This window comes from Centropristis striata, chromosome 11 (assembly GCF_030273125.1).
Source record: "Centropristis striata isolate RG_2023a ecotype Rhode Island chromosome 11, C.striata_1.0, whole genome shotgun sequence".
In the NCBI taxonomy this organism is placed as follows: Eukaryota; Metazoa; Chordata; class Actinopteri; order Perciformes; family Serranidae; genus Centropristis; species Centropristis striata.
This window is the reverse complement of record NC_081527.1, coordinates 34137912-34151935: the sequence shown is the minus strand read 5'-3', so window position 1 is coordinate 34151935 and position 14024 is coordinate 34137912. Positions and strand designations below refer to the sequence as shown.

The 14024-nt window shown below is 38.4% G+C and overlaps 1 protein-coding gene across 4 annotated transcripts; it reads left to right on the top strand.

The window, feature by feature from the left end:
* Nucleotides 1-909: 909 nt before the first annotated feature.
* On the top strand, nt 910-13641 carry LOC131980350 (tropomyosin alpha-1 chain-like). Of its 4 annotated transcripts, none has more exons than XM_059344576.1 (9): nt 910-1189; nt 4615-4740; nt 10059-10192; nt 11236-11353; nt 11445-11515; nt 11594-11669; nt 12300-12362; nt 12445-12514; nt 12672-12965. In XM_059344576.1, the coding sequence occupies exons 1-9, from the start codon at nt 1076-1078 to the stop codon at nt 12752-12754; spliced, it is 855 nt and encodes a 284-aa protein (XP_059200559.1). In that variant the 5' UTR covers nt 910-1075; the 3' UTR covers nt 12755-12965. The 4 variants fall into 4 exon arrangements, with proteins under 4 accessions (XP_059200559.1, XP_059200560.1, XP_059200558.1 ...); XM_059344577.1 differs by lacking the exon at nt 12672-12965 and adding an exon at nt 13079-13641 and having other exon boundaries at nt 927-1189; XM_059344575.1 differs by lacking the exons at nt 910-1189; nt 4615-4740 and adding an exon at nt 8592-8944 and having other exon boundaries at nt 12672-12950.
* The last annotated feature ends 383 nt before the right edge of the window (nt 13642-14024 follow it).

Here is a 14024-nt window from a genome sequence, read left to right as displayed (position 1 = left end):
ATCAACATCTCTTCTTCTTGTTTTACATTTGCATTTCTTGTAATATCATTATATCTGATATAACCTTTACTCTGCAAATAAAGGGTAAACACATGCAAGTCCCAAATATCTCATATAGGTGCATACAATGAATTTCCTGGAAACCATGTCAGTACCTCAAGTTGTAACCTCCATGTCAACAATGTTTTTTATGTTGTGCGCCTTAAAAATTACCCAAAAAACAGATCTAAATAAAGGTCTGTCAGACCAATAGTAATTAAGAGGACCTTAATTGCAGTAGACTTTTGGTTTATGTCTGTGTAACTCGACTGTAACGCTCCGGCTGCCTGGTGTAGATCACATGCAGACTGCTCTTTCTCCAAATTTTCTTTGGCTGGATCATTTTCCAACAGCCCTTTTTCATTCAGCGGTAGAATGAAAACTATGTCCTTTCTAACCAACTCTGGTATTAACATCAATTTGAACATTCCTAAGTAAGAACACAGGCATATAGATACACAGACCAAAGGGGGGGAAAATGAACCTCCAGTAACTCATATTACTAATGTGAACAATGTCCTTTTGATGTCTGAGTCCTGGATCATTCTCCTGCTGCTTATCTGCTATTTCTCTCCTGCACTGTTCAAAACAAAGAGGCCATGATCCAAATAAGGAGATAGGAGATCTACACCATGTTGTTGCTACAAAGAGCCTTCAAGAGAGGTGAAGTAAAGATTAGGGAGGGGGGCACAGTTGTAGAGTAGCCAACGTGGGGAGTGGCGGAAGGGGTAAACGGTGGGAAAGGGCTGTCACTAGAGACTGGGGCTGTCTCCGAACCTCCAGTCAAGTTTAAATCACATAGAGCTCCACCGACTCTCAGTTTGCATCCTCCTCTTCTCTCCTCTCCTCTCCTCTCCTCTCTGCTCACTCGCTCTGTCTCTCTCCTCCTCTCTGCATCTGCTGGTTGCTCTCCCCTTGTCAACCCAGTGAAAGCTCTGCTGAGGCGCCTTCCTCCGAACATCTGCAACAACTTTTCATCTCAAGAAACATTTTTCCTTTTTTGAAGCCTGCGGGAAACTGAGACGCAACTGTCACCATGGAGGCCATCAAGAAGAAGATGCAGATGCTGAAGTTGGACAAGGAGAACGCCATCGACAGGGCAGAACAGGCTGAGTCCGACCAGAAGGCAGCGGAGGATAAATGCAAGCTGGTGAGACAAGTCTGATGGGTTTAATGGGAACAATGGTGGAAGTGATGGACTGTACCATCCTACTCAATCTAGAGTTAGCTGGGCAATAATTCAATAATATTGTAGATTCATTTTCATGCATATAAGAAAAGATAAACTTTATAGATCCCACACAGGAAAACTGAAGAAAGGAGTGCAAGAACAGTACAGAACAATACAAAAGTATTACATTTCAAATTCATTAATCTAAGCAAACTTTAATGAAATAGTAACAAAAATAGTTAATAAAGTTTCAGGATACTTCTTTATGTGGTTTTGTGCATATTTTCCACATCATGGTGTATACCGATATCAAGAACTAATCTTAAAGGGGTAGTTAAAATTTTTTGAAGTAGGGTTGTATGAAGTACTTATCCATAGTCAGTGTGTATTATCTACAGTAGATGGTGGTTGGCACTTGCACAGTCTGGAGAAACAGGCAGCAATACTGGCATGAAAGCCAAGTAATGTACTGCTGTAGATGGGGGCAGCAGCAAAATGTATGTTAACCACCTATAAAAAGGCACCTTGAAAAATTAAATATCAGTTTAAGAAAATTTTCACTGTTTTACCTTGCCATCACAGAGTGCTGTTTATGTCAACGCAGGAGGAAGTGAAGCTCTTTTATGCTCCTGTCAAAGCCACCAGACTCCATTAACAAAAACAATCATTTTAACTCAAAGAGAACAGGAGTTGCTGGCCTCTGTGAGGTAAAATTACTGGCATTGAAGAGAACATCGATCACAACCTCAGTTGGAAATGTTGTAAATGTAGCGTAAACTGAAACTTATATTGATGTTTTAGGTGGCTAAAATACATTTAGCTGCTGCCCCCATTCACAGTAGTACATTGTTAAGCTTCTGTGTCAGTACTCCTGGCTGCTCCGCCAAACTTGGCACCCACCGACCGCCATACACTGAGTATGGATAAGTACCTCATATCACACCACTTAAATACATCTAAATTACCTCTTTAAAAATGTTGGAATATTGATTTCAACCACATCATACAGTCTTATCTAGAGTTATTGTGACATGTAGTTGCTCTCTCTTAAGATCAAGGTTTAAAATAGTTTCTGTTCATGAATATTGAAATCATGATTTTTAGTCTCTTTCATCTCACTGACAAACCAGATTTAAGTAAGAGGTTAAATTTGCCCTTCACAAATATGTATTGATGTTTCTTTTAATTCCAATGATAATCTGGTATGAAATAAATTAATTAATAAATTCCACAACACTTGTGCAGACTGCAGAGGGGCTCAACATGAAATGTCAAGTATTTCCCAAAGCACCAAATGCTGAATTACAGAGAGCAGCTGATACCGAGCCCTTGGGTCTTGTGTTCTGGTGGGCAGGAGAAGGTGGAGGCTGTCTATAGGGACGCACAAACAGAACAGCAGAGTGACGACTGCTCGACATATTATCCACAGTGAACCAGAGGGGATTACTTGAAGCTACCAGTACTTTTAAACAGAGTTTAAACAGCCCATCTATAGCAGCTATTGCTCTGACTTAAGCAGGAGAGTGCTGCATTGCCCAGCATCTTCATCTGAATTCATGTCTGGAACATATCAACAAAAAACCTCACGTCCATATTAGGTGCTGCAGCGCCTGAGCCTTAGACAGTTTGATATTTTCGAGGGCTTACTAAATGATAGCGTATTTGTACCACTTGATACAAGCAAAATAGAATCTTGAGATGTAATGTGATATTTGAGGCTTCTAAATGGAGGTAATTATTGCACGGTGGGAGGTGGTGTCGTCATCATGGGGCTAGAGAGGAACGCTAGAGAGCAGGGAGTTGGAGACAAAGCCAGGATCTACACTGAAGCAAGTGGAAAGAATCTTCTCTCTGGTTTCTGATGGCCTCATCGTGTCCTCAGAGGGCACAAGGAGTGACAGTTGTCACTGGCACTGAGCATATGGAGCCCCAGCATGTCTTCAGCATCAGGGAGCAGTCAGCATGAAATCCTAGGAGATTATGCAGAGCTCTTTAGTTTGTTTGGATGGCACTGATTCAAGCAGTGCTAAGAGATGCTTTCTTTGCTATTCTTGGCATGATGGGGCGAACATCAGAGTGCAGTCTGACTGATGGAGGAAAAAATAATTAATGCTGAATCTTCGTAGACATCACAGACAACCGTCTCCAGCAGCAATTAAAAGATCAGCTGGCCAAAATTACTAAAGAATTTTAAAAATTCAGCCGCAATGCGTCTTTTCAGAAGCAATGTCCCGGAATACTCTTGATAATACACAGACTTCACCAGGAAGGCTTTACATTGGAACTACTTACTATTGAAGAAAAAGCGCTGATGAAAACTTCTGACAGCAAGTTCTGTAGATTACAGAAACACTTTGGGCTAGAGGGAAATATTAAAACAACTGTCAGAAGGATTTTTCCTTCATGGTTCTCAGTGGATGAATCCTAATGACACTGGTGATCACCTAATGTTTCCTCCAGTGTTACCATGAGGTAAAATTAAATATCTTTTGGATGGATCCATGCCATGCCACTTGATCCAGACATTCATGCCCTTTGAGATTGAATTGTGAAAACTTTTGGTCGTCTGACTTTTCATCTAGCACCATCATCAGGTCAAAACTTTTAGTTTGTCCAATAGTTTGGTTTATGATTAAATACCTAAACACAGACATTTCCATCAGCCTCAGCAACCATGACATCTCCTATTGTACTATCATTGTGAAGCCTCGAGTTTGGCATTTTGGCCATCCCCATCTTGGAGCCAGAAATGACCATATTTGGATGACAGGGTGGAGTTAAGTCATCAAACCCTTGAAGTGGCTTTTTAAAGACATTTTAGGGGACCAAAATGTTCCAATTAACTGTCATAAATTGAAGGTTTTGAAATGGAAACACAGAAATGCACCATGATAGCCACTCCCTAAAGCATATTTAGCTTTATTGTCTATTTCACTCTAAATGGGACCATAATGTACAAAATGAACATCATGCTGTATTGAAGAAGACTGGAAATCATTGATTGAACATCTACCTCAGTGAAAATAGAAAATGTTCACTGAGGTAATAAATTAAATGAGAAGTAGAGTCATTTTCTCATAGAGTTCTTTTAAAATATGCCTTATTTTTGCAACAATTGGTGTTGCCCCTGCTGGCCATTAAAAACAATTAAGTTTTACAGCCACACAAAGCCAATGGCATGGCTGAATGCATCTTACTTAGATTGTTATCAGTCATGCCCCTTTTATCTGAGTGCTTATGGGTATTGACCAAGTCTACTTAAGTGGTTTTAATCTACTGTCTACTGTTCACGTTTGAGCTTTCCTTCTCCCAGAATTGTATCAAACTAACCCATGCAGCATTGCAGTCACTTGGTTCAGTTTTCCTGAATCCTTCCTGACTCTGTCACGTTTGCCTTCTCCCAGCTGGAGGACGAGCTGCTCGCTCTGCAGAAGAAGCTGAAGGGAACAGAGGATGAGCTGGACAAGTACTCGGAGGCCCTGAAGGATGCTCAGGAGAAACTGGAACTGTCGGAGAAGAAGGCCACAGATGTGAGTTAACCACAAGGACTCCATCTGAAACACATTATCCACATTACAGTGGAACACCACAACTTCTAACTTTCAGTTTAGGAACGTATTGATTACCACTCTTTCAGATGTACTAAATAATAAGACCAGTGATGCAGACAGCTTCAGATTTTGCAGACAGATGTTGTTTTCCACCAAATCATTGATTTAAGTTCCTCATTCACTCAGTCTAAGTGTCTCTTCTGTTGTTTACGCTTCCAGAAAAGGCCATGCCTAGACTCGCCTTCATAGTTCAGTATGAGGGTGTTTAGATTGATGAAAGATATGTTTTCAATGAATGAAGACAGTTAAAAAGCCCCTCATGTCAAAGGTTTACCAAGAAACTGGATTTCAAAACCCACTTTAGTATATTAAACACAGACTGGGACAGCCCAGTATATATATGTGGAAACAATCTACAATCTACACTAAACTCCTACTTTCAATCCGTCACCCAGGACTTACTCATCGACAAAAACGTAGCAGACAACCCTGACATTTATCCTGAAATGACTAACTCGTATCTTCTGACCCACATAGTGCAGAGAATCACTGAGTTATTAGTGTCTTTGTGAGGTCTGTATGGGAGCCAGGTCTCAAGCACAGAAAAAAACTTGGCCGGCCTGTAGCCGACCAGGAATCCCAGGAATGCAGCTTAGGCAAACAGAAAACCCCATACTGCAGTTTTCTAATGAAATCAATGCTCTGGCCTTTTTTGGGGGGGTTTTACACTCTACTCTGTCTGGACTTACAGTACATACCTTATCAACAACAATAGTGAATGACCGCTGACCTTTAAAGAACTTCAACCTCATTTATGATCTTTGTTTTCCAAAAACATCTCAGTTACCTGAAAAAGGTGATATCTGATTCAGTGTTATCTTTAATCTAAAGCAAAAAAAATCAGCAAAAAAAGACTGGACTTCGATTTTCTCATGACCAATTTTTTATTATTTTTTTCCCCAGAAATACTTTTTTAATGTTAATTGCATTATCTGGGAGTACATAATTATAATCCAATATCCATTAATCTGCTGGGTATTTTTTAGATGATTATTATCTCAGTTAATCATTTGGTCTATAAAAAGTAAAAAAAATAGTGAAAAATAATTTCCACAATCATACAAGTCATTTCCTAAAACCCAATCTGGCGTCTTTTGTCTTGCCAGCAGTCCAAAACCCCAAAATATTATATACTAATAATATAATACTATTACATAAAATAAATTTACAATTTAAAAAAGAGAGAAAAAAACAACAAATCTTCACAACTGAGAATCCAGAACTAGTGAACATTTGGAATTTTGTTGAAAAAATAGTTAAAACACAGTAGTTGATGAATATTTGAATAATCAATTTATATTTCGGTAAAACTAAAATTAAATTGAATGAGGAGTATCAAATGAAAGCTGCCTCTACAATGTATGTTTAAAGCAGGTGAGATAAGATCCGAAAGGTCAAAGATCAGATTACAGAAGCTTTCTGTCTCTGATGTCCAACTATGTCTACAGATCTGCTTTCTGTTGGTCTGTCCACTTTCACACTGCTTATGAGCAGTGGTGGAACGTAACAACGTTTACTCAAGTACTGTACTTAACTACAAATTCAAGGTATTTGTACTTTACTTGAGTATTTCCATGTTGTGCAGCTTAAATACTTCTACTCCACTAAATTTTCCTGACAGCTTTAGTTACATTTCTGATTACAGTTCTTCATCCCTTCCCAGTCAAAGCCATATATCTCCATGTGTTGATTTTGATTATTTTTTAATTGAGTAATGTCTTACTTTTTGATTGATAAAATTCTGCCACTTTTTAAGTTATGAGTTGGAAAATACTTCGTCCCAAAGCTAAACTGCTGTTTTTCTGACACCATGATAAGTTTACTTCCAATAGTTACCTGATTCTTATAGGACAGCAATGCTACAAACTTTTCATAACTTTTGATTTTTACAGAATATAATGTATTGATATAGATTAAACTACACAAAAATTTGCATTAACTTATGTACAATATGTACATTAATGTAGCAGCAATATTATTCAAAAATCATCATAATAGTAAAACACAGTGAAACAGAAAACATTTTACTGCACAATAAGTAGTTTTCCCTTTAAAACTTTAAGTACATATACCCAATAATACTTATATACTTTTACTAAAGTAAGGTTTTGAATGCAGAATTTGTAGGCGCCTCGTAAAAGTACATTCACAATGTGATAGGATCTTTTTCCACCACTGCTTATGAGGAATGCAAACAGTGCTGGTAAAAGTATTCAGAACCCCCACTTTAGTAAAAGTCCTGCATTCATAACTTACTTAAGTAAAAGTACAAAAGCATCAGCATCAAAATATACTTTAAGTATCAAAAGTTATGCAAACTGGGCCCACTAAGAGTGTTATATATATTCCAAATTTATTATTAAATGATTTGTATTGATGCATTTATGTAAGCAGCATTTTAATTTTCTCAAGGTAGGGCTCATTTTAACTACCTTATATACTGGTATGAGGTTTGATTAAAAAAAAAGAAAGAAGGCATAACCATTTTAAATTGATTGTGTTTTTCATGTTAAGTGTTGACCTGAAAATCAGAATCAGAATCAGCTTTATTGGCCAGGTATGTGTGCACATTCTAGGGATTTGACTCCAGTTTTACTCTCTCTTGTACAAAAATACAAATATTAAATATTAAAAATAGGGGGAAAATTAGAAAAAATATGTATACGGTCAGGACGGTGAAAAAAAAATGTAGTGGAGTAGAAGTATAAAGTTATATAAAATGGGAATACAAGTAGAGTACACATCAAAATTCTACAAAAGTACATTGCTTGAGTAAATACACTTAGTTACATACCATCACTGGAAGCTGATGATATACAGTACAGGCCAAAAGTTTGGACACACCTTCTCATTCAATGCGTTTTTCTTTATTTTCATGACTATTTACATTGTAGATTCTCACTGAAGGCATCAAAACTATGAATGAACACATATGGAATTATGTACTTAACAAAAAAAGTGTGAAATAACTGAAAACATGTCTTGTATTTTAGATTCCTCAAAGTAACCACCCTTTGCTTACTAGAATATAAGACATGTTTTCAGTTATTTCACACTTTTTTGTTAAGTACATAATTCCACGTGTTCATTAATAGTTTTGATGAATTTACAATGTCAATAGTCATGAAAATAAAGGAAAAACATTGAATGAGAAGGTGTGTCCAAACTTTTGGCCTGTACTGTATATAAATGTGATACAAGGACAGACAGAGGGGGGAAAAAATCCAGGCCTTGCTCTGACAAAGTGAGGAGGGGGAGAGGAGGATGAAGAGGAGGAGGAGGAGGAGGAGGAGGAGGCATAAGGGGGCGCTTGCAGGAATGTGTCGCCACCCGATGGCTGCGGGTCATGTCTGCAACCAAATCAATTTACATTCCAGGCCGATGCAGGTCAACAACCCCTGTTGAAGAGGATTATTACTGCCCCACCCCACCCTCTACCCTCCCTCCTCCCCCTTTTACAAGTAAATCTTTTGATTTTTACACATTTCACAACTAACTTCCCTTCTCTTTCCCCCACCTCACTCAACCAAATCCGATCATAAAACATGATTCACATTATGATTGTGTGAATCAGAGCTCAGATGAGGTAACTCTTCCTGTCCTGATCTGTCTGCCCTCCTCCTTCTAATCGGAGCAGAAAAATGCAGCCTAAGCAACACCTTACATTTGCCATATAAGTCCACAATAGAAAGACTCACACACTGACTTTACACACCTCTTTTGTGGAGGAAAAGAGCAGTGCCTTCCCCTCCTAAATCCTGTGATGTCATCCGAGAAGGCTTCTTCACAGGATTGGAGGATCTCGCCATAAATTTCCTGAAAACTCCCTGCCCTTTTTTCCCCCATCCCAGCCCTGCACGTCCCTGACTTCCTGCCCGAGAAAAAAAGTTTTCCTCGGAGCAACTTCCTCGCAAATCAATAACTTTTTAAAAAGGATAGTCGGTCTCCACCGCTACATTCTCTCGCGCTGCTTCTTTGCCTTTTTTGAGGAAACAAAGTAATCGAGAATATGGAGGTGGTGAAGAAGAAAATCCAAACCCTCCAGCAACAAGTTGATGAGGCAGAAGATCGTGCACTGGCGGTACAAAGGGAGTTGGACATTGAACGGGAACTACGCGAAAAAGTGAGATAATGAATAATTTATCCAACATTTTTACCTTAATCTGTACGGCCCACATACCTTTTGAGCATCTTTATTGCGGATTGTAAAGGTTTTACACACATACTGTCACTACAGGTAGCGATAGAGACAAGACAGAGAATTACAAGAATTTCAAACTTTTCCTGCGTATCCTGTTTGAAAAATGGCTACTTTTATGTTGTACTGTGTCCGCGTGGTTGTGTTAGAGCTTTATGGGAAATTGGGGCATCATTGTAGCGACATTCCTGCTCATACTTTTGTTCGGCTGTGTTATCTAACCTAAACCCGCCCTAGATCTTCTCATACAGCAAATGCAACGAGAACCTTCAGTGTTACATTAACCGTCCGCGTTGTTGTAACTATTAAGGTGTGGCAGCAGGCTTATAATGTTGTAAAAGCTTAGTTTTAATCCAAATGTATGTCAAACACACATGGAAACTGGTCCCAGTGATCTTTGCCCGGCCTTTGAGTTTTTTATCTGAATAACATTTGACACATATCTGAAATTAGAAGCTGTAACGTTTCCTCCTCCTTCTTTAAGCTTCTACACAGGAAGAAGAGAGCAGACGTGGTTATCTGTGATATCAGTCCCACAGGAAACAGGCCCAGAAGAAGTAATCTGTCATCCCCCAAACACTGTTTTAGTTTACGTTACTAAAGTCAGGCCAGCTGTGCTGCTGTAGATATGTCAGGGTTAAGTGTGCCGCTCTGTTACCCTGCATCAGCAGTTTTCAAATTATCTGGTCAAGCTGCAAAGTCCAGAACTCCTCATGGTTGTTGAGAGTGAAATTGATTACACAGAAGAAACTTGACTTCTTGCACAGGAGGGGAAAGGAAAACAGGAATATATGCATAACGACTAATAACCAGCTCATTATAACCTGGCCACATGAGTGTACAAAAGCTGATTACACATTTTTCTTTAACTAAAGCAATGAGACCTTGCACTCAAAACCAATGCAGCTAGTTTCCTGTGTGCAGCTTTGGCCCTCCTCAACAGTATCCTTCCTCTGGTGGCAGCAGCTTGTTTCCTGGCTGACCTCTGACCCGTGACCTCTCTCTTTCTCTCCCTGTGTGTGTGTGTGTGTTGCTGTAGGCGGAGGGCGATGTGGCATCCCTTAACCGCAGGATCCAGCTGGTGGAGGAGGAGCTGGACCGCGCTCAGGAGAGACTGGCCACGGCCCTGCAGAAACTGGAGGAGGCTGAGAAGGCTGCGGATGAGAGCGAAAGGTGAGGATGACGAAAGTCAGAATGTATTAAACGCAAATGGTAGAGACACAGTCAGATACAGGATTGGAGAATGGTCATCTAAGGCCTTGAGGGTCTTAAAGGTGCCTGTGTTTTGATTGGTTGGGAGCCGTAAAGAAGAGCCTCATTGGATGAGTAGGCCAGACACATTTTTAGTTACAGTACAGGCCAAAAGTTTGGACACACCTTCTCATTCAATGAGTTTCCTTTATTTTCATGACTATGACATTGTAAATTCATCAAAACTATTAATGAACACATGTGGAATTATGTACTTCACAAAAAAGTGTGAAATAACTGAAAACATGTCTTATATTCTAGTAAGCAAAGGGTGGTTACTTTGAGGAATCTAAAATACAAGACATGGTTTCAGTTATTTCACACTTTTTTTGTTAAGTACATAATTCCATATGTGTTCATTCATAGTTTTGATGCCTTCAGTGAGAATCTACAATGTAAATAGTCATGAAAATAAAGAAAAATGCATTGAATGAGATGGGTGTGTCCAAACTTTTGGCCTGTACTGTATATGAAGTTGAAATGTAATCTTAAATTTTCCTTCAGGACATCCCCCTCCTCTGCTCTCTCAGATCAAATAGATGCAATAAAATAAAGTATAATCCCCAGGATGAAAATTAGGTGTTAACTGCACAAGAAACAGTCCAGGTAATGATATGAAAATGATTTAATTGGAGCAAAGGAAATAAAGAAACTATTAATCATATAAAGATACAGGATAAGTACCTGATTGTATGAGATGGAAGAAGAAATTCCAAATACTTTAAGGTTATTTAATGAGGTATGTTATAAATGTTTCAATGTTGTTGTTTTCTTGGTTTTCCATCAAGACCTCTTTTGTCAGGGATACAGTAGGATGAGTGCCGGAAAAAGGTGCATAAACAGAGCTTGAGAATATGCATAATGTTGTTAATTGAAACCCTTAAAAATAAACCTAAATTCAGAAACCATCTGAAACAACTTGTGGTGTTGTTGATCTAAAGGCTGTCTGTCTTTCTGACCATCAGAGGCATGAAGGTGATTGAGAACCGAGCCATGAAAGACGAGGAGAAGATGGAGATCCAGGAGATGCAACTCAAAGAAGCCAAACACATCGCTGAGGAGGCCGACCGCAAATACGAGGAGGTACGGGCTCAGTGATTGTATTTCAGCTGACTCCGTGTTCAGACGTCATTTCTGTTTTGGTTCAGCTGTGATTTTAAATTTTTTATATCAGGTTGCCCGTAAACTGGTCATCCTTGAGGGCGAGCTGGAGAGAGCAGAAGAGAGGGCAGAGATTGCAGAAACGTAAGCAGAAAATCAAGAAGTTATATCATAATGTCAAACATTTCAGAAAATGTTAATGCATTTCCTCTATTCCTACAGTAAGTGTACTGACCTGGAAGAAGAGCTGAAGAACGTCACCAACAATCTTAAGTCGCTAGAGGCTCAGTCTGACAAGGTGAGTGTTTTAAATCTCTCCTGGAGGAGCAGTTTCATCTTTATCAGCTGCTGTTTGACCTTAAATCCACATCACATATTCACACTCAACAGAGTTTCCCAGTAAAACCACCGAGCTGTTGTCTGGAGCATCAGAGCATCCTACACATCCCTATTCTGTCCAGAATTAGTTTAAAATTACTGTAGAACTCTGGGGCTTACCTAGTCATTTCATGATCAATTAATCTAGCAGTTATTTTCTTCATTAATCATTTGGATTATAAAATGTCAGAAAATAGAAAAATAATGTCCATCCCAGTTGCTCAAAGTCAGAGGTTATGTCTGGTTATTCTACTTAATATAACATAAAAAATAAAACCCCCACAAAGTATCCATATTTGAGAGGCTGGAAACATTATTTCCTGCAGTTTTGTATGTAAAATACCATTAACTATCAAAACAGTTATTTTTCTTTAAATTGACCAATTGTTGATGCTCTGCCCCTTATTTTCCTAAAAAAATGAGATAAATATAATGTAACATGTGTATTAATATGGTTTACAACATGCATATTCTGCATGAAAAGGTGGAATAACTAAATTTCATTTATTGTTTGGGCAATTAAATTATTTTATTTTTTCTGTCCCTTTAGTACTCTGAGAAGGAAGACAAATACGAGGAGGAGATTAAAGTCCTGAACGACCGACTCAAGGAGGTAAGTTCATGTCTGCTCCTGCTGTGTTCTCTGGGGAGGAAGTTATGTCATGATGACTCATATTTTCATTGTCTTTTCAAAGGCGGAAACTCGTGCAGAATTCGCAGAGAGGACAGTGGCTAAACTGGAAAAGACCATAGACGACTTAGAAGGTACACTTCATTTTAATCCCGCTTTTCAATCCTTCAGTGATCTTCACTGTTTCTTTACTCAACCTTTGTTCAATTTTCTTAACTTTCATCTGATTTCTCTCTTTTTTTTCCTCCTGCTTCCCACCTGCTCTCGCTCTCTCTGCCCTCTGCCCTTCAGACGAACTGTACACTCAGAAGCTGAGATACAAGGCTATCAGCGAGGAGCTGGATCATGCCCTCAATGATATGAACACCTTGTAAACTTTGCATTTAGCTCTTGATGTTTCCACTTTTTCTTTGTCTCTCTTTCCCTGATTGGAAGCACTTTGTTTTATCTTTTCTCCCTTTGCTCTCACAGCCCCTCACTCCTTTTGCTAAAGCTCAATAAAGATATTTTTCTCTTTTACTCTGTCTTCTGTCATTTGAATTCAACCTTTTCTTACCACTCTGCAGCTGAATAGTTTTCTATATTTATTGGCCAATATAAAAACGGTCAAATTTGTAGGTTCACATATTGTACACACCTGTGTTTCGTTTACTATGTCTACTCTTGTATTTTACATCTGATGTTGCTTTTTATTGCAGAGAACCTATCAAAAGAAAAAGAGCAGAACGTAGGAATGCACAAAGTCCTGGACCAAACACTGCAGGAGCTCAATAGCTTGTAAAATGCCAAGAAGAACAACAACAAATAAAAACAAACAAAAAATTGTTTTGTAAAAGATATTTTCTACATTCCATCCATTCTCTGTAATTTCCCTCTTATTCCTGGCTGTTAAAACACATGTACCCCTTTTATATATTTATGGTTCTTTTCTTTCTTTTCCTTTTTAAAAAAAAAAAAAAAAGGTTTTGGGTCCAAATGATCAGTTTTGGTGCTGGAAATAGTTTTGCAGACTTTTGAGCACAAATAAAAACTGATGAAGTGAATTTTATGTGTTATGATGCATGTCTGCACAGTTTTGCATGTGTTTGTGTGTGTCCTTCAGGAATTTTCAACATCATCATAGACTGTAAAAGCAGGAAGCACACCCTTAAGTTTACATGTGGTAACATGCACAGTGTTTTCTGTGTGCTCTGCTAAGACTGTGAAATCATCAAACACAAAACTGGAGTCATGTCTTATATCTGCTATATATACCAAATGCTATGTATGTAACAGTATTGTTGTTAAGGGGGATGACAGATTACTTCTTCTGGGCCTGTTTTTTTTTCTTCTTTTTTCCCCCAGTAAAGATCTTCAGTAAAAGCTAAGAATACACAGTTTTTAATGTACAAGTACTGAAATGGCCTTATGGTGTAATTGTGTCATTGGATTTGTAATAACTCAACTAATCGTTATTCACATAGCACCTTTTATACAAATATGCGGTCAATATTATTCACACCATGAAATAGATACAATACGGACCAAAAAATGATAATTTAAACTAAACATTACTAAAATAAAATGTAAAAAAACCTTAAACAGGTTATACAATTCTCCAATAAAAAGGATACTGTGAGAGCTTTTTCTTTCTTTCTTTCTTTC